Below are 24,476 nucleotides of genomic sequence, written 5' to 3'. Positions count from 1 at the left end.
TACTACCATGGTATATCTTTCAGAGTTTCCTAAGCAAAACAATGGGTTAGGAAACTCAAAGACATACTACGGTAGTATTTTAAGCAAAACAATGTGTAATCTAAGCCTAGCCTAGTACGGGACCATTAAAACATCTAAACATTCCTCATGTCAGAGCATTGCCTCTAAGCTTAGCCAGTTTTTAATTAGTATCTTCACATTTGTTAAAATAACAGCCAGTAAAAAAAAAAAACTTTAATTATATGACCAATGACTAAGCTAGGGTTGCAAACAACTTCTAGGAGAAAGAAGAATCGTCACATTGCAGTGCCTCAAAGGAATGCTGGGCTTTTCCTCCGGTGTTGAATGAGTGTATAAATACAGAACAACCTTTATTTGCCCTTAGTCTGTACAGCTGTTCTATCCCATGCACTAGTCAAACACAGACAAACCTGATGACAGACACTCCTGTTGACCCCATGCAGATTACAAAGGCCTGGCCACAGCTTCAGAGAGTGCAACTACCGTCACACATGCAGCAATGACAAAAGGTGAAGAGAGAGAGAGAAACTTCCTTACAATTAAAGTGATAACGATCATGCATGAAACAAGAAGATACTCCAGAGACTACAGACACAGAGGTTACAGAACCACCAGGGCCAAACAAATAGGTTGTTGATTTATAGAAGTTTAACTGATGTGGGTTTTCATTGGGCTCCATCAGTATCCATTCAACTTGCTGATTGACTGAAGGTGAAATGTAGGGTTTATAGACCATTGGATGCAGGTGTCATTCAGAACCAGACGTTTGGAGAGCTGAGATGAAACCCAAGCGGGTCCAGCCATCACCATCATGCAGGACACAACTACCACAGTTAACCACAGCAAGGAGGCAGGAGCCCATGCAGAATCGTGATTGGCTAAGAACCTGGCTTAAAATAGATCTGCTCCAGAGATGGGCAGGATATCACTGGCACGCAAACGGACAATATTTCAAAGAAAAACATGCATCTTCTCAGCTTCTCCCCAACTCTGAAACAGTCACATACGAGCCAAAGCTTCATTTTAAAAAAATGATAGTGAAAGGAGGGAGCTTAATATCAAGGATATGGCGTAGTTATTTTACAGATGGAGAGGAGAGCAGTGTGCTGCATGCTGGAGGCCAGGAGACATAAGCTTGTCACTACCACTTTGCAGCATGGGGAGGGCATTCTAGACTAGGAACTAAGATATGATCAACCTGGCTACAATCGGCCATGCATCATCGTCTCATCACGTTCTCCTAATGTCCCGCGGTTCCAGCAACAGAGAAAGATGTTTTAGATTGTATTTTGAAATCAAAGCAGTGGAAGCTATAATAAGAAATAAGAAATGGTGCAAGACAGAACTGAGACCTAAATGATTTAGAAAGCGAAAACTTCCCAGCATGCCTTGAGGTTTCAACTCTCCCCCCACCCCAAATGAACCAGGAAACAAGAAACACCCCAAAAAAGGCAGCAAACCATCTGGGGGGTACCAGCAGAGACCACATCAGAGCATGTCAGTGGAAAAGGATGGCAGCTAGCGGAATCAGTGTACAGGCAGAGGAACGATGGTAGGAGGAGAAGTTGGGTTAAATTACCTCTATCTTGCGACCTTCCACTAGCGTGCCGTGAAGCCTTTCCCGGGCTTTCTCCGCGTCGGCGCTGGTCTCAAACGTGACAAAGCCAAAGCCCTGGGGTAGACAGACAGAGGGGAATGAGGAGCACCACAAAGACAGCGTAAGGAGAGGGCTGGAAGAAACATACCAGTTGTTCTATAGAAAATCAAAACACTTTGATTTAGCTAGTTTTGACTCATTTCATTACACATTTACTGAACAGGTACACAGTTATAATCACTGGTTTATACTGTTTGTTCTAGAACTGATACGGTGGTTACTGATTAGTGAAGGGTTGGGCAAACGGAATGTCGAAATTCAACAGAGGGCCGCACAGATTTTCTTGGGACCGATTTGCTTTTCAAAATCTATTTGCAGTTATTAGAAAATATATAGGTCCATTATAATTTTGACTTACTTTCAATCTAGTTTCAGACGTTTAATAGTGGCCTGGAGTTTTTTAAAACCATAATACTACCCTATTGTTTATACTATCAGTGCAGGTAAGTAGGACACAGTGTGTGTGGAAAATGTAGCATTGAGACACAGTGAACACTTTACTTTTTCATCATAATGTCCACAGCGGTGGGACTGAGGACATGTTTACCATCTCACTCACCTTTGAGCCCCTCTCATTGAAAATTATCTCAACATCAATAATCTTCCCAAATTGCTGAAAATAAACAAAACACAAGAAATTAGGATACAAACAAAAACTTAACTTGCATTATGTACTCAGTGTAATTAATTGACAATCAGGGGTGAACTACACCTGCAGCTCACTAGGAGGCAATATTGCACCAAAATAAATTCAATCAAACTACCTTCTATTGTCTATTTTTCTATCCCTTTGTTACTACATGCCTTCCTTTCCTCACTCGTTCACTAACTACTGACTACTTCTCTGTGGCTCTCATGGCCCTATGATAGAGAAAATCAAAGGACATGAGTGTTCCTCCCTTTGTGACTGTCTGGCCCTTTGTTCTTCTCAACACCCAGTCTGACACCAACCATCAATTAAACAACAGGAGGGTTAAACTGATTTACTCCTCATCTCAAAGTGCAGCAAGGAGGTTCCCAGATTCTTACCCCAAACATCTGCCTGAGGTCAGGGTCTCGGAAGCGGAAGGGGATGTTGGAGACATGAAGTCGTTTTGGGGTTCCTTTGGCCTCTGCGGAGTCAGCCCCGGATACTCCTGCTAATTCTACTGCCACGCACTGCCCCACTCCATCTACCTGACCTGGGGACACTTCTGTCTGCTGGGGAAGAGAGAGAGTGGAGGGAGAAGGGGAAAGGCTGATAAATGGAATAAACATAGTAATCTTGAGCATTTGGGGACAAATGCAGAGTGAGCCTAACAACAAAACCAACCATAACACTCACCGGGGTGGGTAAGATGTTAGAAGTGGTGGCTGAGCCATTTGTTCCAGCCCCTGAATCCGAAGGCCCCTGCCCACCAGCACCAAACAAAGCACCACCAAACTCTGTCCCCAGGCCATTCTGCGGAGGGGGTGGTGGAGGGAACACTGAGAAGGGCGGGGGCACCAGCCCCTCCTGGCCCCCTGTTGAATCTTGAGAACCCTGACAGAGGAGAAGATGGGGTTAATACTAGTAGGCATTACTGTACTGTACCGTGCAGATGGAGGGCAGGGAGAGACTAGAACGAGGGTTAAAAACACAGATTCAATTTCACCCTCCCTCCTACTCTCTCTCTCTCTCTCTCCCTCCATATCTCTGACAGCAGAGCGTTTCAGTCAGCCTACCATGAAATATTCACTGCAACATCTATTATTGACAAATCACAAAATCTGATACACACATTGCTACACAAGCCTGCTCACTATCCATGTACACACATATCCAGAGAATATTTACAACAATGAGTACCTGTTATACCCCGCGAACAGATACCATTATCCTTGTTAGTTACACTTGATATGAATTCATATCAGAACCAGTTGAGTTGGGAGACGGCTCCAGGCCATTGCCACAGCACTGTTACTATACGGTCTTCATGATAAGCCCGGTAATGGATTGTAGCGCCGGCCGGTCACGATTTAAAAAAAGGTGTCAGTTATATGGTGACACTGTGATATAGCACTCCTCAGTCACACACTCAAGGACATCCTGTAATAACTTCAAAAACACCCCAACTGTGTTCAGAAAGAGCAAAGCCTGTAGGGGGAGCGAGGAATGGGGTGGGGGCGCCATTTTGTTTCAGGCCATGAAACTGCTTCGTGGCCTTCCAGGCGTGATGACAGCATCCAATACCATTAAAACGGGCCAGTCAGTCAGCCGGCCAGCCAGGCCTGGGCGAGGCAACACCCAGGCTCCAGACAGCCTTTTTAATTACCAGGGAAACTAAGTTGCGGGGCAGTAAAGCAAATGAGGATTCACTAATCCCAGAGACTGCAGACTTCTCATCTTGAAACGACAGTGGAAAGAACCGTCCCGGCTACTGTTAAATCCCTTCTACTTGATAAGGAGGACTGAGCTCTCGGTTCTGTGCCTCCAAGATAACGAGTGCAACAAAAGTAGGTTTAATTCAGAACAGGATGGAAAACTCTTCTACTGCTATATTCCACCAGCCTCTCCTTATGTATTCTGGTCCATATGAATCGCTCATGAGGCTGACTGCAAACTGCATTCATTGCAATGTCATTAACTTAATAACAATAGCACATAAGTCCTGCATAAAACGGGGAGGATGATTAAATGAAGGAGGATTCCAAATAGGTTAAATAGGGAATCAAAGACTCCTTCCTCCTGTAAAGACATGTCATCCATAAACATGTAGAAGTCTGGAACCAGGCAGTAAAGGGTGCTCCCCATCATCTGAGTCACAGTGACCAAATCCAAATCTGTGTTGGAGGCTCAGAGGATGGGGGAGGGGTGGAAGTGTAGTGGGTGTTTCTAACAGTACAGTATCTCGATCATGTGAGTACTGGAATGGATATTTAGGCTACTCACTGGTATCCAATGAAGGATGGACAAAGCTAAATAGTAGAGAGAAGGTACTGGCTGAGGGCTGGTAGTACTCAACCCATTTGTCAACTGGACATTCCTGCCACACTCACTGAGAGGTAACAGTAACACTGCCCTAAATGGCAGTATCTCACACACAGAGCAGAGCGAGAGAGAGAGAGAGAGAGAGAGAGGAGAGAGGTGAGGAGAGAGAGGAGAGAGGGAGGGAGGAGAGGGAGAGAGAGGGAGAGAGAGAGAGAGAGAGAAGAGAGAGATGAGAGGGAGAGAAAGAGGAGAGGGAGAGAGAGGGGAGAGAGAAGAGAGAGAGAGAGGGAGAGAAGAGAAAGAGGAGAGGGAGAGAGAGGGAGAGAAGAGAGAGAGAGAGGGAGAGAGAGGGAGAGAAGAGAGAGAGAGAGGGAGAGAGGAGAGAGAGAGAGAGAGAGAGAGAGAGAGAGAGAGAGAGAGAGAGAGAGAGAGGAGAGAGAGAGAGAGAGAGAGAGAGGGAGAGAGAGAGAGAGAGAGGGAGAGAGAGAGAGAGAGAGAGAGAGAGAGAGAGAGAGAGAGAGAGAGAAGAGGAGAGGAGAGAGAGGTGAGGAGAGAAAGAGAAGAGAGGGAGAGAGGTGAGGGAGAGAAAGAGGAGAGAGAGAGAGAGAGAGAGAGGGAGAGAGAAAGAGGAAGAGAGAGGTGAGGGAGAGAAGAGAGAGAGGAGAGGGAGAGAGAAGAGAGAGATGAGGGAGAGAAGAGAGAGAGGGAGAGAGGTGAGGGAGAGAAGAGAGAGAGGAGAGGGAGAGAGAAGAGAGAGATGTGAGGGAGAGAAGAGAAAGAGGAGAGGGAGAGAGGAGAGGGAGAGAAGAGAAGAGAGAGATGGAGAGAGAGAGGCTATTATAAAAAGGGAGTAATTCTGTGTTGCAAAAAGGAAAGCATGAACTCATGTGGAAAAACATTGTATTACAAACAGAAACGGAATGATCAAATTGTTTACAAATTTCAAGAGACAGAGGGGGTTGTACAGTCATATTGTATAATATTTCACATGTATATTTGTATACAATATCATATATCATAACTCACTAGTAAGCCACTAGGTGATGTTCAAAGGCAATGCAGGAATGAATATAAAATAGTCTAAGCATAACAAATCTCATTTGACCACAAGGTACCCTTTCAAAATAACTTCAGATGTACTGTTCTGCATGAACGTATAATACAATATTAAATGCACCATCTGAATTACGATCGGCTAAACTCTGCATCCCTCTTTCTCTACACACTCGACAGCGGTAGTACAGAAGTGTTACCTGAGACACCATAGGTTTTTCCATACACCAGGAGGACCGGGGGGGAGAGAGAGGGCTTGCAATGTGGGTCAAAATATTCAGCGAACGTTGCGAGAGTGTATGTGTTAAAATGTGTGCAGTGACTGCAGCGTAATGAAATAATTTGAATTCAGTTGCACAGTACAGTAGACAGTCAGTGAAGAGTGTTAGTAGACTACAGTAATCTCTTTAACCTGCTAGTTACACTAATCCCAATCCGTGTATCATGAATGAATAACCACTATGAAACTAATCTACAGCCTACTGTGACGCATTGCTTTGCATTAAATATGCCGCCTCTTCCCCCCTCTCTCTCCAATGCAGTAGTACGCTCCTCTTCCTTTTTCTACAGCTGAAGAAATAGATATGCTTTCCCTCTCCTTTTTCCTCTCCTTCTTTCTCCCTCCTCGCTTGATGAAATCCAGACGAGGGTTTCTACCTCCGCCCCGCCTCCCCCAAGTCAGTCAAAGCCACAGCCGCTATGAAACGTGACCCACAGATCCCAAGAGCCAGTCAAGCATAAGCTGTAGCCGCCTCCCATCTCCATGTAAGGGCGCCTATGTACTGAAACCCTGTCACTCCTTCAGGGTTGTCAACCAATGAAAATCACAACACATAATATACAGCCTATCCCTCCATGGTACATTAACAGCTAATTGGCTTAAACCCTACAGGCACCACAAGCAAAATAACACATGGCATTGCATTTAAAGGTAACAGAGCATTGGACTCTTAACAAAAGAGTTGGTCAGTTTCTAAAGGTCCGGTGGTAGTACAGGCTATTGTATTCACTGACTCAGTCAATATGACATAAACACACCAAATAGATCAGAGGTTGTTGTTGGCCATGAAGGATGGGACCATGCAAGGGCAGTTGGAGGTTCAGCCGTACCACACTGATTCTGAAAGCCTGGCTGGACCCGTCTCACAGGACATCTTTAAAAAGACTTCCCTCAGCAGCCTCCCCATTATATACTGCTACAGATGGCCCAACGTGAGCCACGTCCACTACGGCACCAACACCATGGTGGCCATACACGCTCCCAAAACTCTGAAAGATGTCTGGTATGGTGGAGGAGCAAACCTCCTCCCTAACACTTAACCTTTGCCAAGTTCACTGACATGACCCTCCTAATCCTTCGGTCTCTCTATGAAACGCTGCTCTATGCAGATAATTGCAGAGGGAAACAACCCAGCACCCTAAGACCTAGCCTGCTGTAGGGGGGCGAATCAGTGTATTTGGGAGGATTAACATCCATGCCCAATCGCTGTTAAAGTTTCCTCACAATATTTGATTGAGTCAGCCACCAACACTAGTGAGGATTTCTTCTCATTCAGCCCAGAGAAGAAGACAAGAGAATAAACGTTGCTGCGCCATGTGTCCATTGAACTGAACCAGCTCCGTCAGCCGATAGTGGGGGAAGGGGCTTAAGGAGGCTCTGAGACTCAACACTGCACTGCAGCAGAACTGGCCATTGTTTCTGTCAGTCACAATAGTGCATGTGTGCAAATTAACATACTTGCTGTGCGGTCTATTCAAAGCTCAATGCTTTTCTGCACGTCCCTTGAGCCAGCTGGATTGTCAGTACTGCAGGTTTAGATGGGCAGAGTGAGGGGCAGCAGTAAGCCTGTAGTGGAGACAGATGTCTCAGAGTGCATTAGTGCTCTAATACTGTCTGCCAGTTCTGCAGCAGTTTGGTTGGTGCAAATGTGAAGCAGCAGGCAAGTCTCATACCCCTGGGGGCGAACACTTGGGTGGGGCTCCGCAAAATACCTTCAATCCCTGCCTTCCCTCTCTAAACCAAGCAGGGTGCTGCAGTAATGGAGGTGAGGCAGTAAAATACACCACAATCCCTGCCTTCCCTCTCTAAACCAAGCAGGGTGCTGCAGTAATGGAGGTGAGGCAGTAAAATACACCACAATCCCTGCCTTCCCTCTCTAAACCAAGCAGGGTGCTGCAGTAATGGAGGTGAGGCAGTAAAATACACCACAATCCCTGCCTTCCCTCTCTAAACCAAGCAGGGTGCTGCAGTAATGGAGGTGAGGCAGTAAAATACACCACAATCCCTGCCTTCCCTCTCTAAACCAAGCAGGGTGCTGCAGTAATGGAGGTGAGGCAGTAAAATACACCACAATCCCTGCCTTCCCTCTCTAAACCAAGCAGGGTGCTGCAGTAATGGAGGTGAGGCAGTAAAATACACCACAATCCCTGCCTTCCCTCTCTAAACCAAGCAGGGTGCTGCAGTAATGGAGGTGAGGCAGTAAAATACACCACAATCCCTGCCTTCCCTCTCTAAACCAAGCAGGGTGCTGCAGTAATGGAGGTGAGGCAGTAAAATACACCACAATCCCTGCCTTCCCTCTCTAAACCAAGCAGGGTGCTGCAGTAATGGAGGTGAGGCAGTAAAATACACCACAATCCCTGCCTTCCCTCTCTAAACCAAGCAGGGTGCTGCAGTAATGGAGGTGAGGCAGTAAAATACACCACAATCCCTGCCTTCCCTCTCTAAACCAAGCAGGGTGCTGCAGTAATGGAGGTGAGGCAGTAAAATACACCACAATCCCTGCCTTCCCTCTCTAAACCAAGCAGGGTGCTGCAGTAATGGAGGTGAGGCAGTAAAATACACCACAATCCCTGCCTTCCCTCTCTAAACCAAGCAGGGTGCTGCAGTAATGGAGGTGAGGCAGTAAAATACACCACAATCCCTGCCTTCCCTCTCTAAACCAAGCAGGGTGCTGCAGTAATGGAGGTGAGGCAGTAAAATACACCACAATCCCTGCCTTCCCTCTCTAAACCAAGCAGGGTGCTGCAGTAATGGAGGTGAGGCAGTAAAATACACCACAATCCCTGCCTTCCCTCTCTAAACCAAGCAGGGTGCTGCAGTAATGGAGGTGAAGCAGTAAAATACACCACAATCCCTGCCTTCCCTCTCTAAACCAAGCAGGGTGCTGCAGTAATGGAGGTGAGGCAGTAAAATACACCACAATCATGCCATTTTTCAGAACCCGGCATTCATACGGTTGGTTGCGGTGTTTGCACTTTGCTTGGTTGCTTAGGAAGTTAAATTGATGGGGAGCAAACAGCATTTATAACCCTAATGTACTCACACGCATACACTTTAAATCTGTCAGCTAAGAGAAGGTATTTTCTTAACCTCACTTCTCACTGATCGCATGGGACAGTGGATGATTGGTGACACCCCCCCCAAAACATCCCCCATTTGGCTGCCCGTGCCCTTTGAGGAGAAAAACGTGTTTAGGTAACAGCTGCTGATGCCTGAGGAAAGAGAAACAGCAGAGAAATGGGAGAGAGGGAGGGTCGAGCTCCAAGTCACACAGCCCTAGAAATGCATGTGCTGGAGTTAAAAGCACTTTGGGGAGATTCCTGCTGCTAACTGTCCAATCAGCACCCAGAGCACAGGACCTCACAGCACCCCATCCAGTATTGTGGCGGGAGGAAAGGGGAGGCTGGGTCGTACCAACAGAGAAGGATTGAGGGGAAGGAGTCACAACTGTTTCTTGGCACCTGTCTCTTTCACTCAGGGGGGGCAAAACAGCTGGGAAGACAACAAAGAATTGCTGTAGCACCCCGTTCTCATTCCAGCAGCCCCCCACTGCACCCCCTGGACTAACATGTTCTGTCAGCATGGCCGCAACGTGCGACATACACACATCTCAAAACTGCTAATTTACAGAGACATTTGCAGAAGCCTGGACCTCCTTGAGGACCCTGAAGCACAGCCAGGACCACAGAACATGTTGGGGCAGCAGGCTCATTAGAACATGTACACAGTTAACCCCTCTTGCTGCCAGTAACACATCTACATATTTAAATGATAAAAAACAAGTTACGTTACATAAGTCGTTACACAATACTAGTCACAAAACACTGAGCGTTCCTCAATGAGTAGGCTATGTGCATGTGTTTGTGGTAAAAGAGAAACAGTAGAACTCCACGTAGTAATCTGAGGCCTAGCCTTATGCAACGTATCAAAACTAGCTAGGTAAACATCAGTCGAATCAACTGCATATTATTTCAAAACATGTAGAAAAGAGCAAAGCATTTTGTTCTTTAGGTGTTCCAGGTCTAAACTTGCTATTCTGGAACGTACAGAAAACTGGCTCTGACATGAACTCACCGGCAACACCGCAGGATAGTACAACCCCATCATTGTCTGCACAGGAAGGAAGAGTCTCTCTCTCTCTATTCCGCTCTGAATGTGGTCTGTTACCATCCGCCGGGAAGCACCTTCTGTCCACGTCTCTCACAGATTCAAATTCTCCCTCGCTCTCCGCCAGTGTTCCCCCTTGCCTTAGCACCACGCAAGCCTTGTGTCCTTATCACTCTCCCCCTCTTCTCTGTTTGCCCCTTGTCAGTTCTCTCCTCTTACAGCTCGTGTCTCTTCTCTTCTTCCTCTGACGTGTGTCACTTCTCACTCACACTACCTCTCCTGCTCTGCTCGGTCATGGCTTCTGCATGTTCCATCCCCCTTCAAACTTTCCCTCTCTGTGAGCCTGGCTGGGTCCCTCCTATCCATCAGTCTCTCCATCCCCTCCCCTCTCAGGCTAGGCACTGACAGGTTAGGAAGGAAGGAGCTGCTGTTTGGCAGCCCTGAGAAGAAGACGCTCCGTTTCACACTGTAACGCTACCCACTGCATTGCAGGTTTTTTTAATCATTTATTTATTGGATGGCAGCTTGTCAACCCCATGTTAGGCTGGCAGGCAGGCAGCTCCCCCTCACCTCCCCATGTTCATTACCCAGAGAGGAAACAGCTTCAAACTGCTACGGCCCAATTCTACACCTTCACAACATGTATATTTATTAATCTGCATTGCGCTTTTTCATTTCCTACACTACAGTACTGTTGGGGTTCGATGGGAGAGAGGAGTGCAGTTCCCCTGCACTTCTTGTTTTTTTCTCCCATTTTCTGCCCTGCCTGCAAAACGTCTATGCCAGTATGCAGACATCTGCTGAGGTTGGCTACTACAGAGGGGAGAGAGAGATGGAGAGAGGGAGGGAGAGAGGGACCAAAAGAGGTGATGGGAGGTGGTGGGAAAGGGGTAAGCGAGAGGCTGAGAGAGGCAGTGGATGCGAGCGAGAGATAACAGGATAGAGATAAAAGGATAAAGGGATGGGGGAAAGAGCGAGGGATGATGGGATTAGGGTGTAAGTGAGGAGGATGAGAGGATGAATGGGGGATGATCTAAGGATTAACTACACAGACTGAACACACTGATAAACACACAGATGCACAGCCATATTTATTGTGCACCCTGGCAGGCAAACACAAACGCTTTCAAACAAAGGGCTATTTCCATCACACTCTCTCTCACACATACATTCAAACAATGCCCCTCCCCCACAAACACAGATCATCATAAGGCCATGCATATAGGGATGCACTGATATGGGCATTCTGGGCTGATGCAATAGTCCTAATCAATATTTTATTGTCCATGATGGATTATATATCGATATGGCAATATTAATCTGAAGGCCAATGCATGCATTCCTACATACCAACAAACAATACATAGCTCTACTAATTAAGTAGATTGAATTTATTTGACTATTAAAAGTAGCAGGCTGGTCCAGCCGGAGAGGTAATATACCTCATGATAAGCTGCAGACCACACTATTTACCAAGACACTTTTCATCTATATTTTCTCTTTGTTGTCTATTTACCACCACAAACCGATGCTGGCACTAAGACTGCACTCAACAAACTGTATAAAGCCAAAAGCAAATAATACTCATCCAGAGGCAGCGCTCCTAGCGGCCGGTGATTTTAATGCAGGAACACTGAAATCAGTCTTCCACAATTTGTACCAGCATTTAACCTGTGCAACTAAAGGTGAAAAAAACTCTATATCACCTTTACTCCACACACAGAGACGCATAACAAAGCTCTCCCTCCCCCTCCATTTGGCAAATCTGACCATAACTCTATTCCCCTGATTCCTGCTTACAAGCAAAAACTCAAATAGGAAGTAGCAGTGACACCCTCAATACGGAAGCAGTCCAATGAAGCGGATGCTAAGCTACAGGACTGTTTTACAAGTCAGACTGGAATATGTTCCGGGACTCATCCGATGGTATTGAGGACTATACCACATCAGTCACTGGCTTCATTAATAAATGCATTGATGAGGTCGTCCCCAAGTGACCGTACGTACATTTCCCAACCAGAAACAATGGATTATAGGCAACATCCGCACTGAGCTAAAGGCTACAGCTGACGCTTTCAAGGAGCGGGACACTAACCCAGACACATAAGAAATCCCACTACGCCCTCCGACAAACCATCAAACAGGCAAAAGTGTCAATACAGGACTAAGATCAAATCCTACTACACTGGCTCTGATGTGGCAGGGCTTGCAAACTATCATGGATTACAAAGGGAAACCCAGCCACGAGCTGCCCAATGAAGTGAGCCTACCAGGTGAGCTAAATGCCTTCTATGCACTGAACCATGCGCGTGAGAGCGCCAGCTCATCCGGACAACTGTGTGATCACGCTCTCAGTAGCCGATGTGAGTAAGCCCTTTAAACAGGTTAACATTCACAAGGCTGCGAGGCTAGACGGATTACCAGGACGCATACATGCGCTGACAAGCTGGCAAGTGTCTTCACTGACATTTTCAAGTTATCCCTGACCTGGTCTGTAATACCAACTTGTTTCAAGCAGACCTCCATAGACCCTGTGTCCAAGAACGCCAAGGTAACCTGTCTAAATGACTCGTAGCACTCACATCTGTAGCCATGAAATGGTTTGAAAGGCTGGTCATGGCTCACATCAACACCATGATCCCAAACACCCTGAACCCACTCCAATTCACATACCACCCTGATGGGATCCACAAATGATGCAATCTCTATTGCACTACACTGCCCTTTTCCATTTGGACAAATCTACGTGAGAATGCTGTTTACTGACTATAACTCAGCGTTCAACACCGTAGTACCCTCCAAGCTCATCACTAAGCTAAGGACCCTGGATATCCTGACGGACCACCCCCAGTTGGTGAGAGTAGGCAACACATCCACCACGCTGACCTTTAACACGAGGGCTTCTCAGGGGTGCATGCTTAGTTCCCTCCTGTATTCCCTATTCACCCACAACTGCGTGGCTGCGCACGACACCAATACAATCAATATAAGTTTCACGACGACAATGAAACAGCCTATAATGAGTGTGATGCCAGGACAACAACCTCTTCCTTAACGTCAGCAAGACAAAGAAGCTGATCGTGGACTACAGGATACGGAGGGCCGAGCACACCCCCATTCACATCGACTGGGCTGTAGTGGAGCGGGTCGAAAGCTTTCAGTTTCTTGGTGTCCACATCACTAAGTATCTATCATGGTCCAAACACACCAACACAGTCTTGAAGAGGGCACACCAACGCCTCTTCACTCTCATGAGGCTGAAAAGATTTTGAATGGGCCCTCAAATCCTCAAAAAGTTATACAGCTGCACCAGTACCAGCAAGCAGTACCGATGCATCAAGTCTGGAACCAACAGCATCCTGAACAGCTTCCACCCCCAAGCCATAAGGCTGCTAAATAGCTAGATAAATAGTTAACCAAATAGCTACCCGGACTATCTGCATTGACCATTTTTGCAAACTTTTTTGACTCATCACATACACTGCTGCTACTGTTTACTGTCACCTTATTCCTAGTTATATTTACATATCTACCTCAATTACCTCATACCCCTGCACATCGACTAGGTACTGGCACCCATTGTATAGAACCAAGTTATCGTTACTCATTATGTATCTATTATTACGTGTTTTACTTTTCTTTTATTTCTAAAATGTCTTTCTCTGTATTGTTATTAAACTGGGTAGCGTGACCGAGTTTTCTAAGGCGCTGGATTTAGACTCCAGTCTCTGGAGGTGTGGGTTCGAATCCCACCTGTGCCAACGTTGATGTTATCTTGGGCGGCAGGTAGCCTAGTAAAAATGTGTAATTCTGCCCCTGAACAAGGCAGTTAACCCATTGTAAATAAGAATTTGTTCTTAACTGACTAGCCTAGTTAAATAAAGTTTAAAATAAAAACGTTAAAACAAATTAAAGGCCCCCTCAGTAAGCATTTCACTGTGAGTCCACACCTGTTGTTTACGAAACAAAAATACATACATACAGATTAAAGGATAAAACACAAAGCCAGGAGGCTTATTTCCATTGTGGTCCTCAGGTATGGATGTGATTTTGCTGCAGTAAATGCACAACACAATACTGACATCGACTTCGGCAATGTCATTTACAAAATAGCCTCCAACACTCTACTCAGCAAACTGGATGCAGTCCATCACATTGCCATCCATTTTGTCTGACTGGCAAACCCCATATACCACCCAACTGGCAACTACCAGATAGAGTTCATGTGTCAAATCGGAGGGCCTGTTGTCTGGCCCTAGTTAAATAAAGGTACCACAAGGTTAAAAAAGATTATATCCAGGTGATTCTATAAGACACCATTCTGTATGCTATTTAAAGCTTTGGACAAGCTCACTGCTCACGCTAGTAAAACCAAACATCCAACCATTCGTGCCCGCAGCCCACGCATCACTCCAGCAGGAATTATGAAGCAAATCTGGTAAACTCTCCTTCCAGACTCATAAAATGAAACCAAAATTAAATCACCTTGTTTGGCAGCCTGTGCGTAAAACTGACTATCCAGTTCTCAATGTCATTTGCCAATCAGCAAACTGCAGTCCAACATTGCCATCCAACTGCATATAAAACTCGACCTGATGCTCGGCTGGAGACTTATATTTCCTCACTGGTCACTAGCACGCGCTCCAGCAGGTTTACTGGTCTTCCCCAAACATCAGCTAACCAACTGCAAAAATCGCTGCAGCTTATATTTGTCACTAATATTTTAAAAATAGCCAGCTGTAAATAGCCCATCAAATCTACCTACCTACCTCATCCCCATATCTTTTATTTACTTTGCTGCTCTTTGGCACAGCAGTTTTTCTACTTGCACATCATCATCTGCACATCTATCACTAGTGTTAATTGTAATTACTTGCTACTATGGTCTATTTATTGCCTTACCTCTCCTCATGCCATTTGCACACACTGTATATAGACTTTCTTTTTTTCTATTGTGTTATTGACTGTACACTTGTTTATTCCATGTGTAACTCTGTGTTGTGGTTTGTGTCGCACTGCTTTGCTTTATCTTGGCCAGGTCACAGTTGTAAATGAGAACGTGTTCTCAACTAGCCTAAGTGGTTAAATAAAGGTGAAATATAAAATAAAATATATACTGGCTGACTAGGACCATCATAATCATCATGGCTTCTGTAGCCTAAACATGATGAGGAGGGGCACTAGACTCATACTACAGGACCCTACCAACCTCCAGACAAACCCACATACGTAGGGTTTTGGCTAAGCCACCATGCAGGGGCGACAGGTAGTCTAGTGGTTAGAGCGTTGGACTTGAAACTGACAGGTTGCAAAATCGAATCCCCGAGCTGACAAAGTAAAAAAAATCTGCCGTTCTGCCCCTGAACAAGGCAGTTAACCCACTGTTCCTAGGCAGTCATTGAAAATAAGCATTTGTTCTTAACTGACTTGCCTAGTTAAATAAAGGTAAAATATATATTTTTTAATTATAAACATTGACACAGCCAAACCTACAGGCAGATCAACCAGCGCAAAACAGCTCTTCGGAACTCCAGCTAGAGTGTAGGCTAGACGAACTCCTCCAACCCTTTGCATGACAACCGGCTCAACACCTATGTGTACCCGATTACATCACTAAGAACTGGCTAGTATTAAATCATTTGTTGTATGTTTGACTAGTCTTGAATCAAATAAGTAAGTTATGATCCAAACAAACACATGGGAACCTAACTATTTTAACAACCTTACCAAATGCATGTTACTTCAGACGTTTCTAGCCCAATTGCCTCAGCAGGAATTTCTGGCATCCCCATTTTTTTCCCGCAGGGATTTCTCTCCAAATCTAACATTGGTAAAATTATTTTTACATCAACAAATAATCTTTAATTCATTACATTTTCATCTCTTATCAAAATTAAAAGAAAAACAATTACATTTACTCAATAAAATTGTCTTTTTTAAATTATCTTTCCTAAAAATATTTGTATATTGTCCTATACAATAATATGCACTCTTAATTTTGATTTAAAAAAATATTTTGGCAACCCCACTGCAGTTCCCCCGTGACCCACTTTGAATACCACTCATCTAGCCTATATATTACCTCACCACAGAAAGGTTAACTTCAATATGGTGGCTCACATGCTTCAGTCTCTGTCCTCCGATCCTCTCACTTTCCCTCTCTCCTGCCTCTTTTGCTTTCCATCCATCCACCCCCCTCCTCCCCCTCTCTCCAGCACAAGCAGCGAGCGAACTGCATTCCCAAGAAAGGAGATGGCAGGGGTAGAGGAACGCACGTTGGAGGAAAAAACACATAATGGAGATAAAGCTGTGGAGATCCATCATGTTGAGAGGAGGGAGGGGGCAGGCAGACCAACACCCCCCTCCTGTGGCTCTGCCAGAGACCTGCACTCACATCTCAGCCATGACAACAGACAGAAGACACATCACTGTGCTGCTGCTCCCAGGAAGATAAGAGACTATCAGAAACAGCCCTGTCTGACGCATATAAGGTACTCATTACTGGAAGTGATATTTAAAACCCCGTCCAAACCCAGACGATGCTGGGCCAATTGTGCGCCGCCCTATGGGACTCCCAATCATGGACGGATGTGACACAGCCTGGATTCGAACCAGGGACTGTAGTGACACCTCTTGCACTGAGATGCAGTGCCTTAGACCGCTGCACCACTCAATATGGAGGGAGAGTACAAGAAACTAGGAGAGAGAAGGGGAAAGAGAGCAGGGGAATGTGGATTATGGAAAAGTGTGCACAGCAGACAGGCAGATCAAATAGTTTCAGAGAAAATGTTGTCACAGTTTCTGTAGGCTATGTTCATGTTGGGCCTTCTGAAGTACTATAATGGTACTATAACGTGTTTCATGAAACTCCATACATCCATCAATTATACCTAAATTAAAGGAGACTTCAGGAAGATGGTACTCTTACCTGGCTGTTAGGTGGGTATCCAAGGAAACCTGGGGTTAAAGGGTCGTTGTTCTATAAAAAAAATATTTAAAAAATAAAAAGAGAGAGTTAAGGGTTTGGAAAATGTGATGTGATTCAACAGGAGTCTAACATTTTGCAGTGATGTGTTCACCCCTAACAAAGTAATATGCTCCCGAGGAGAAACAGCCTAGCTGTTACTTGTGATGGGGGAACAACGTATACAGTGAAATATCAGGATATCATTTCGCATAATTTTGACAATTTTGCAATATTATGTTTGTACTAGTGTGCTGTACCTGCACCAATACTCCAGTATTTTTCCTTCAAAGCTTGTTTTCCAGCTTCTTTTCAGCAGTTTTATCAAAACTCTCTCTAGTCCCTCTGCAGCAGACGTATGAGGTTTGAGCACATATGTATGAATTGGAATCGCAACATACATGGAATCAGTTCCCAGCCCTATCTGTTAGTATACCCTACAGCCCAATACATTTATGAAAATATGTATGGTGAGGTCCCTGGCAGTTCCCAGCCCTATCTGTTGGTATACCCTACAGCCCAATACATTTATGAAAATATGTATGGTGAGGTCCCTGGCAGTTCCCAGCCCTATCTGTTACGGTATACCCTACAGCCCAATACATTTATGAAAATATGTATGGTGAGGTCCCTGGCAGTTCCCAGCCCTATCTGTTACGGTATACCCTACAGCCCAATACATTTATGAAAATATGTATGGTGAGGTCCCTGGCAGTTCCCAGCCCTATCTGTTACGGTATACCCTACAGCCCAATACATTTATGAAAATATGTATGGTGCAGGAAAGCAGCAGGGAATTAAGGGGGCACATTTCACAAAGGATTATACAAGTTAACATGATGACTCTTTTGGTTTAGACCCTGAGCGCTGCCTCACCCATTTAGAGCAGCTGGTGAATCATTCTGCAGCCAGGCCAGGTCCTTATTCAGCCGACAAAACAAATTGCACTCCGCAACAACAAAAAGAACGGACCCTTCCCCTGTCCATGCCCCAGAATCTAGTGTTGTGGTTAATTGATCTGTAATTACTTCTAATTAGATTATTTCTGTCACCCCTCCCTCTCCCTCTGGCAGAAGACCCATTGTTCATGGCAATGTAAGAGGAGGGAAAAGAACAGGGGAGAGGGGGCGGGATAGAGCAATAGGGGAAAAGTTAAACCAAACAGTGTTATTGACAACAGTAAGGAGAGATGATTCCAGCGATCCCGTCTGATATACTAGCAGTACACTGTGCAGGGAAAAGAGGCAGAGTAACAAGTCTCCGGCCTTTTCAATCATGGGGAAGGAGGGTGGAACATCCTACACATGTTAAAAAGGGTGAATATGTTTCCATTGTGCTTGTATTAAAAGACGAGAGTCCGAAACTCATTATAAATTCATACATTATCTCCATTAGCTTCCATTCAGTGAGCAGCCAGTGCTGGTGTAATGTAGTAAAAAGGTGGTCGTGGCCTCTTCATTGTAAACAGACATAGGTAACCTCTGGTTCTGCCCCAACCTGCTTCCTGGAAGAATTGGTCCCTCCCTACTATAATTTTTTCAACCAATCATGGGAAAGGCCTGACTCAGGATGCCATGGCGACAGCACGGGAGAGATGCCCTCTCAGAAAGCTAGCTGTGCTGGCTGTGCTTACTACACTAACCCTGGATGGGGCTCCACAGCCACGTCACAATGAGACATGGTGGTGGTAGAGGGAGGGAGTGGCAGAGCAAAAACAGGGAGGGGAAAGAGGAAGGAAAGGGGAATGAGGTCAATCAAACAAGTATAGAGGGACAACATTTGACGGGGCACAGAGAGCATTTAAGTAGTGAGCAGCAGAAGTGAGTGACAGATTGATGTGTGATGCTGTCTGGACAGTACAGACTATAGCATACATGACCCATGCCAGAGGAGTGAGATGTATGCTATTCAGCCCAGCAGTGTCCGGCTCCCTCTCCTGCATAAAACAGCCCTCTCTTTGTCTCCCCCTATCCACTTCCTGTTTCATCTGGAACCAATTTCCCCCTCGTGCCTCATCCCCTGGGGGAACACACTCCTCAGTGCGCCGCATTCAAGTGGGAGAGCCGCCGAACGGACAGTGCTGTATTCAGCAACACACGAGGTAAAAACGCTGGTAGTCTTCAAAGGCTGGACAGTGGAGGACTGATGAAGATGCGACACACTGAACATTTGAAAGGACGCAGGTCTCCAATGCCTCTGGCAATGTATACCCGAGTGAGTTTAAGTCTGATAAGGCACCATCAGTGGAAAAACAATGTAGCGCATCACTTGGAAACCAGAACTACCCCACACGATTCAATACATAACAAGGTTGCAGTAAAAAACGATTTGTTCTAGTAGAAAGGCAGGATGAAGAGGGAGGAGTTTAGGTTAGAACAGGGGGAGGGAGAGGAGAAGAATTTGGTAACATCTGGAATCAATCTGTCTGGAGGAAAGGGGGAGGGAGACGAATGGGGGATGGAGGGAAAAGAAAGAACAAGAGAGTGAGATGGAAATTAGGAAAGAAAGACAGGGGTGGAAGAATGTGGGGATTAAGAAAGACAAAGACAAGAAGTGAAAAATACATCAAAAAGAAGAGACCAAGAAATGGAGACAATGACTCATACCCCAAGAATGTCATGTGACTTATATTTCCTTAAAATGGTGGGAGAGGGGGGTCTGAACTTGATACTCATTGTTAAAACACACACACACACACTTTCTTTTGCGGGGCATATGGCGCTTTGGCCAAGTATGCATATCAGGTCTGCTTTGAGTCTAAAGTTTTCAAGCTTTTATTACGCTCAACGAAAGTCATGAGTCCCTCTTCCATGCAGATACAGACAGTAATTTAACAGGGTACCATCCACTTTGGTATTAATTACACTCATTTACAGTAGAGGGGTAGTTATAAGCTGCTCTGAGGGCCAGGAGCTCCAGTCTATACGGATCAGAAATGTCCAGACACACCTCATACAGTGACTTTCTCTCTGTATGCTCAACTAAAGGGCGTCGCTCTGCTGGGTTTTCTCTCCCCCACTTTCTATTTTAGAAAAGTGAAAAAGTTGAGAGTTGGAGCAAATGGGCAGAAAAAGAGAGCAGTGGAGGGAGGAGGGCAAAATGGCATGAGGTCAACAGATGGTGAGGGAGGAGGGGGATGGGGAAGAAGGGATGGAAGGGTGGACAGAGGGTGATACGCTGAGGAGCAGAGGGGACAAAAATAAGGAGAAAGAAGACAGGATGAATCAACGTTACCGACAGGGAGACATTCGCGGGCGGAGATGGAAGTACATATGACAGTTTGGGGGCAGCGGTGTAGAAGGGGAGGTGACAACAACATGACAACAACAACCAGTGTCCAGGGTTAACATGTGAGTGTAAGTGGTAGGCCCTGCATCTGATTAAACGAGTGGCGGACTATAAAAAAACATTTAAAATGGGAGAGGGGGGGGGGGCTTGAGCACTGTTGTGTTGAGAAACACCTTGAAGATAATTTTGAGCTTATCTCAAGGGGTGAAAGGTCAAAGGTGACACCTCAGCATTGTGCTCAAAGTTCAGTGATAACCATTAGCGAGTGTCCACTAGTGTGCTGCACATTATAACTCCTACTTTTTTCTTTGGGGTTTTAATGACAGACAATGTTCCCGCTATTACTAGTCAACATTCCCTGGTAGCTTGATAGTTTCAAAGAATACTGCACCTTTGGAGCTTATCTGTGCAAAACTGTATCATCTTAATGGTTTGTTTATATCGTAGTTTCCCCTTCAACACTCGCCCACCCTCTCCCCCTTTACTCTCCTCCCCTTGAAGCGATCAGTCTGGTTAATGCCCTCTCCTAAATGAGCTTTGATCTCGTTTAGCGCGACACAAAGCCGCTTTACTGCCAACGATAGGAAAAATCTGCTCTCGAGGAGCCGGAGGGAGGCATATACAGCACACTGTACACTACCATGCTGGACTAGGCTAGGGCACATCAATACTGCATAGTGGGAAACAGAGAGAGACAGAGAGAGATTGGACAGTAGAAACAGTAAGCAGGGGTGGGGAGGTTTGTCTCACAGGCAGTGCACACTCAAATTCTATGGACCAGGAGTCAATTAGCAATCTGGAAATATGCCTTAGGGGGAGGATGACAAGAAACAAAAGAAGAGGATGGAGATGAGGACACTCCTCTCTCATTTAATATGTCAGTCATGATTTAGGCTGTTACCCATCCTGTCCTCTGGGCAGGTATGAATATCAAATAGCTATGTATCTCCGCACCAAAAATATTTAGTGAACTCATCTTCTCAGCACTGAACATGATGTCACCTACAGGACTGGATGATGTAATCCAGTCTAATTACATTAAGCACCACCATTGTAATTTCTTAATGTTTACATTTAGTTATCGTCAAACCTAAGCTGCATAGAGGATTTTTCTACAACTTTCTCCTTCTCTGGTGTTAAAGTGTTCTCTCTCATACTGTAAATCCTGCCTTCTATCCTCCTGTTTCCTCCCTCTCTTCTGTGGGCGTATTTCCAGCCTGACCCACAATGGCAGGAGATCAATATAAGTGATTGGCAGCGAGATCCTGTTGCACCTCTCATTGTCACACCATCTACACCACCATCTGTAACCTTTTGTCATCACCATTCATCCATTATATGGTGTGAGGAACATGGCCTGCCCATTTGTCATTGCAATAGATATGCAGCAGTACCAATTGAAACATTTTCCCAATCCCCAGGATTCAATTACCCACAGCTGACCCAGAACCATGTTTGACTGCTGCCTCAAACAAAAACACTATGTCAGCTATTTTCAATGATGCTTACGGATACTGTATGTGCATGTAATATCACTGGTTAGCCGAAGAGCAGAGCACTGTTGCTATGCTGTATCAGCAGTCAAGTCATGGAGAGGCCCCATAGCTAGAGGCAAGGTATCCTAAAGCCCCTTTCCTTCCCCATCCCTTATCATGAAAAGGGGTCTGTTCTTTGTTTCTCCCATAGTGACCCCTCCCCCAACCCCCTGTCTCTCTCCTCTTTTTAGCACCTAGCTCCAATCACAGACCAGGGGGACTGGCACAAATTACTGTTCCCAATGCGAGTACCCTCCTGTGTCGGAGGCTTTGATGTGAAGTCCAACGACAGACCATCATGGTAAAGGCGGGAATATCAGTGTGTACATAGGTGCAGTGCACGTAAATGCATGAAAGGCTCTTGTGTTTCGTCGGATCTATGCTGTAGCTTAACTGTCATTGCCGATAAGCTGTGGGCTATCATATTACCTTTGTCTCGGCCATAATCATGGTGTTAGTCTAGCTGCCACAAGCACCGAACAATGTGCAAGACACGTTTAGTACCTAGATTGTAATTCTACCGCACGTTCGTTACTGCAGTTGATGCGACGAGGCATGCTATTGATAGGTGGGCCTGCCTGTCAGCAGAACCATGACCCACTGATGTTCTTGAAACAATAGACGTAACGTGCTATTGAAAATAAATCGTTTAATGCAGGGGTTACAATGTTGCACGCATTCAATGAAAACAGCTCATCGAACGGAAACAAACAACAATTTGGCTTCATTTGTTAATGTTCTACTCCTTACCTGTCCAATGTCACCAACACCCACCGTCCCGTCTATCCTTGGCCGTTTGCACTCTGCTCCTGCTAATTCGGTCAACGCTGCAGCTGTTTGCTCAGGATCCCCTCGTTTCATTCCCCGGACTATTGCTGCTGGACCCCCGGTCGTGTTCGCGTGGGGTCCGGTTTCTGTATCAATGTCCTTTTCTCTGTCCATCATTCCCCGAGTAACGGGTAACATTATGGATGCGACGTCGGTCGACATTAACATTGGACGGCAGCTAGTCTACGCTACCTTTGACTTATTCCCTATTCTGGGACAAGGAACGCTATTCCTTGAATGTGCAAATAGCTGATTGTAGCTGGTCTTCTTGGCCAAATGTATTGTACCGCTGGCTAGATTGTTATTGTCTAATCAACACAGAACACCATGACCATGTGTGGCTCGTGCACATTTCACACGATTACTAGCGTTAGAAAAATAGTCACAATAGAACACGTAAACCAAGTAAATACAAAACACTAATTCCTTGCTAATTAGCTAGCTACACATTCCGCTACCTCGTAAGAGTAGCTAGCTAGCTAACAATACTTTTTTATCCGCCGAATATAGAAAATTTTAGGAAATGATTTGAATCGCTAATCTTCTCCTTGCGAAGTCAATGCGTCCTCCGCTCCCAACCAAATATATTTTTAAGCCCTTCTTTGCTTTCACCTTCTCTTTATCCTGGCCTTTTTTTATCACCCTCCTTTTTCTCGCAGTATGTTCAGTGAATTCTAGTGGCGTGTACGGACTGGCGAGGAACACGATTTCCTCTCTATCGTGTATGTCCAGATTGGTGTGGTATGGAACGGGCCGCAAAGAGTACACTGATCTGGTGTCAGTTTTTTTCTTCTTCCATGTGCTAAGATTACTATAGGGGTAAACCATTTAGACTGGTCCCAGATCTGCCCTCTCTATATTCCCCTCCTTTTCCTCTGTCGTATTCCCTCCTGCACCCCCCTTCTCTCTCTTTTTTTTTACCATAACATACACCATGGCATTTCATTTAGAGTAGCCTACCTCAAATGTCTTTTTACGATTTTTGTCATTACCGTTATATTACATTTAAATAATTGCATTTCGTAAATGTGTATGATTATTTTTAGGGGATTGTTCGCGTGTAAATATGAGACTGCTTGCCACGATTTATGGCGAGGTATTTATCCTCCTTTTATTTTACGACTGCGCGCACGCACCCCTCTGCATGCAGCTTCCACGCTTGAGCGAGTGTCTCAAGTCAAGGAATAGAACAAGGAATCGAGTATAAACAGTTTCCCCCGACGCTTTAATGGACTTTCACTAGTCAGTTGGCGGTGATATAGCTAATGAAGCAGATAGGGAGGGGTTATAAATAAATAAGGAATAGATGGGGTAGGCCTAAAATAACATACAACTAGCAATTTAACAATGTAGAGTACGTATGTGTGAGAAAAGACGCAGGATAGTATAGGCCTGGCTAAATACATGTTAAAGGTGATCTATTTTAATTAAACCACTCAAACCTAGGAAACTTCAAAGGCGAATTATCTTACAGGACTGATATGAAAGCATGTTTTTTTAATGATAGTGCGACGCCTGGTGGATATCAAACAACTTAATCAATGGCCATGCAAGTTTCAAGTTTTTAATGTCACATGCACAAATCTGGACAAATGGATTTCTTGCAAAGCTCTAAACCCCAAAACTGTAATGAATAACAATGTAATAACAAGAAATAACATAAGGTAGAACAAAAACACATAAGAAATAAGAAGAACATGAGAAAGTAAGTAAGAATATCATATACAGGGTCAGTCAGCTCCAGTACCATATTTACAATGTGCAAGGATACTGGAGTGATAGAGGTAGAT

The 24,476-nt window shown here is 45.1% G+C and overlaps 1 protein-coding gene across 7 annotated transcripts in view; it reads right to left on the bottom strand.

Annotated features, from left to right (window-relative positions):
- The window catches only part of LOC112258735 (RNA binding protein fox-1 homolog 2), a 40,802-nt gene extending 17,312 nt beyond the window's left edge, over window positions 1-23,490 (bottom strand). For 3 of the 7 annotated variants that reach the window (XR_006084174.1, XR_006084175.1, XM_042327578.1), the window contains exons 1-6: window positions 22,609-23,489; window positions 17,000-17,050; window positions 3,003-3,200; window positions 2,708-2,878; window positions 2,238-2,291; window positions 1,601-1,693 (exon numbers count right to left, since the gene is read on the bottom strand). Coding sequence is in view for 5 of the 7 variants with exons in the window: in XM_042327578.1 (XP_042183512.1) it covers window positions 1,601-1,693; window positions 2,238-2,291; window positions 2,708-2,878; window positions 3,003-3,200; window positions 17,000-17,050; window positions 22,609-22,854 (813 nt within the window). In the remaining 2 variants the exon portion in view is untranslated. Of the gene's footprint in view, window positions 1-1,600; window positions 1,694-2,237; window positions 2,292-2,707; window positions 2,879-3,002; window positions 3,201-16,999; window positions 17,051-22,608 lie in introns of all 7 variants that reach the window. The other 4 variants (XM_042327579.1, XM_042327577.1, XM_042327580.1 and 1 more) reach the window with 3 other exon arrangements.
- Between the last annotated feature and the right edge of the window lie 986 nt (window positions 23,491-24,476).

This window comes from Oncorhynchus tshawytscha, linkage group LG09 (assembly GCF_018296145.1).
Source record: "Oncorhynchus tshawytscha isolate Ot180627B linkage group LG09, Otsh_v2.0, whole genome shotgun sequence".
In the NCBI taxonomy this organism is placed as follows: Eukaryota; Metazoa; Chordata; class Actinopteri; order Salmoniformes; family Salmonidae; genus Oncorhynchus; species Oncorhynchus tshawytscha.
Note: the sequence above shows the minus strand (reverse complement) of the source record. Positions and strands in the feature narration are given on the sequence as shown.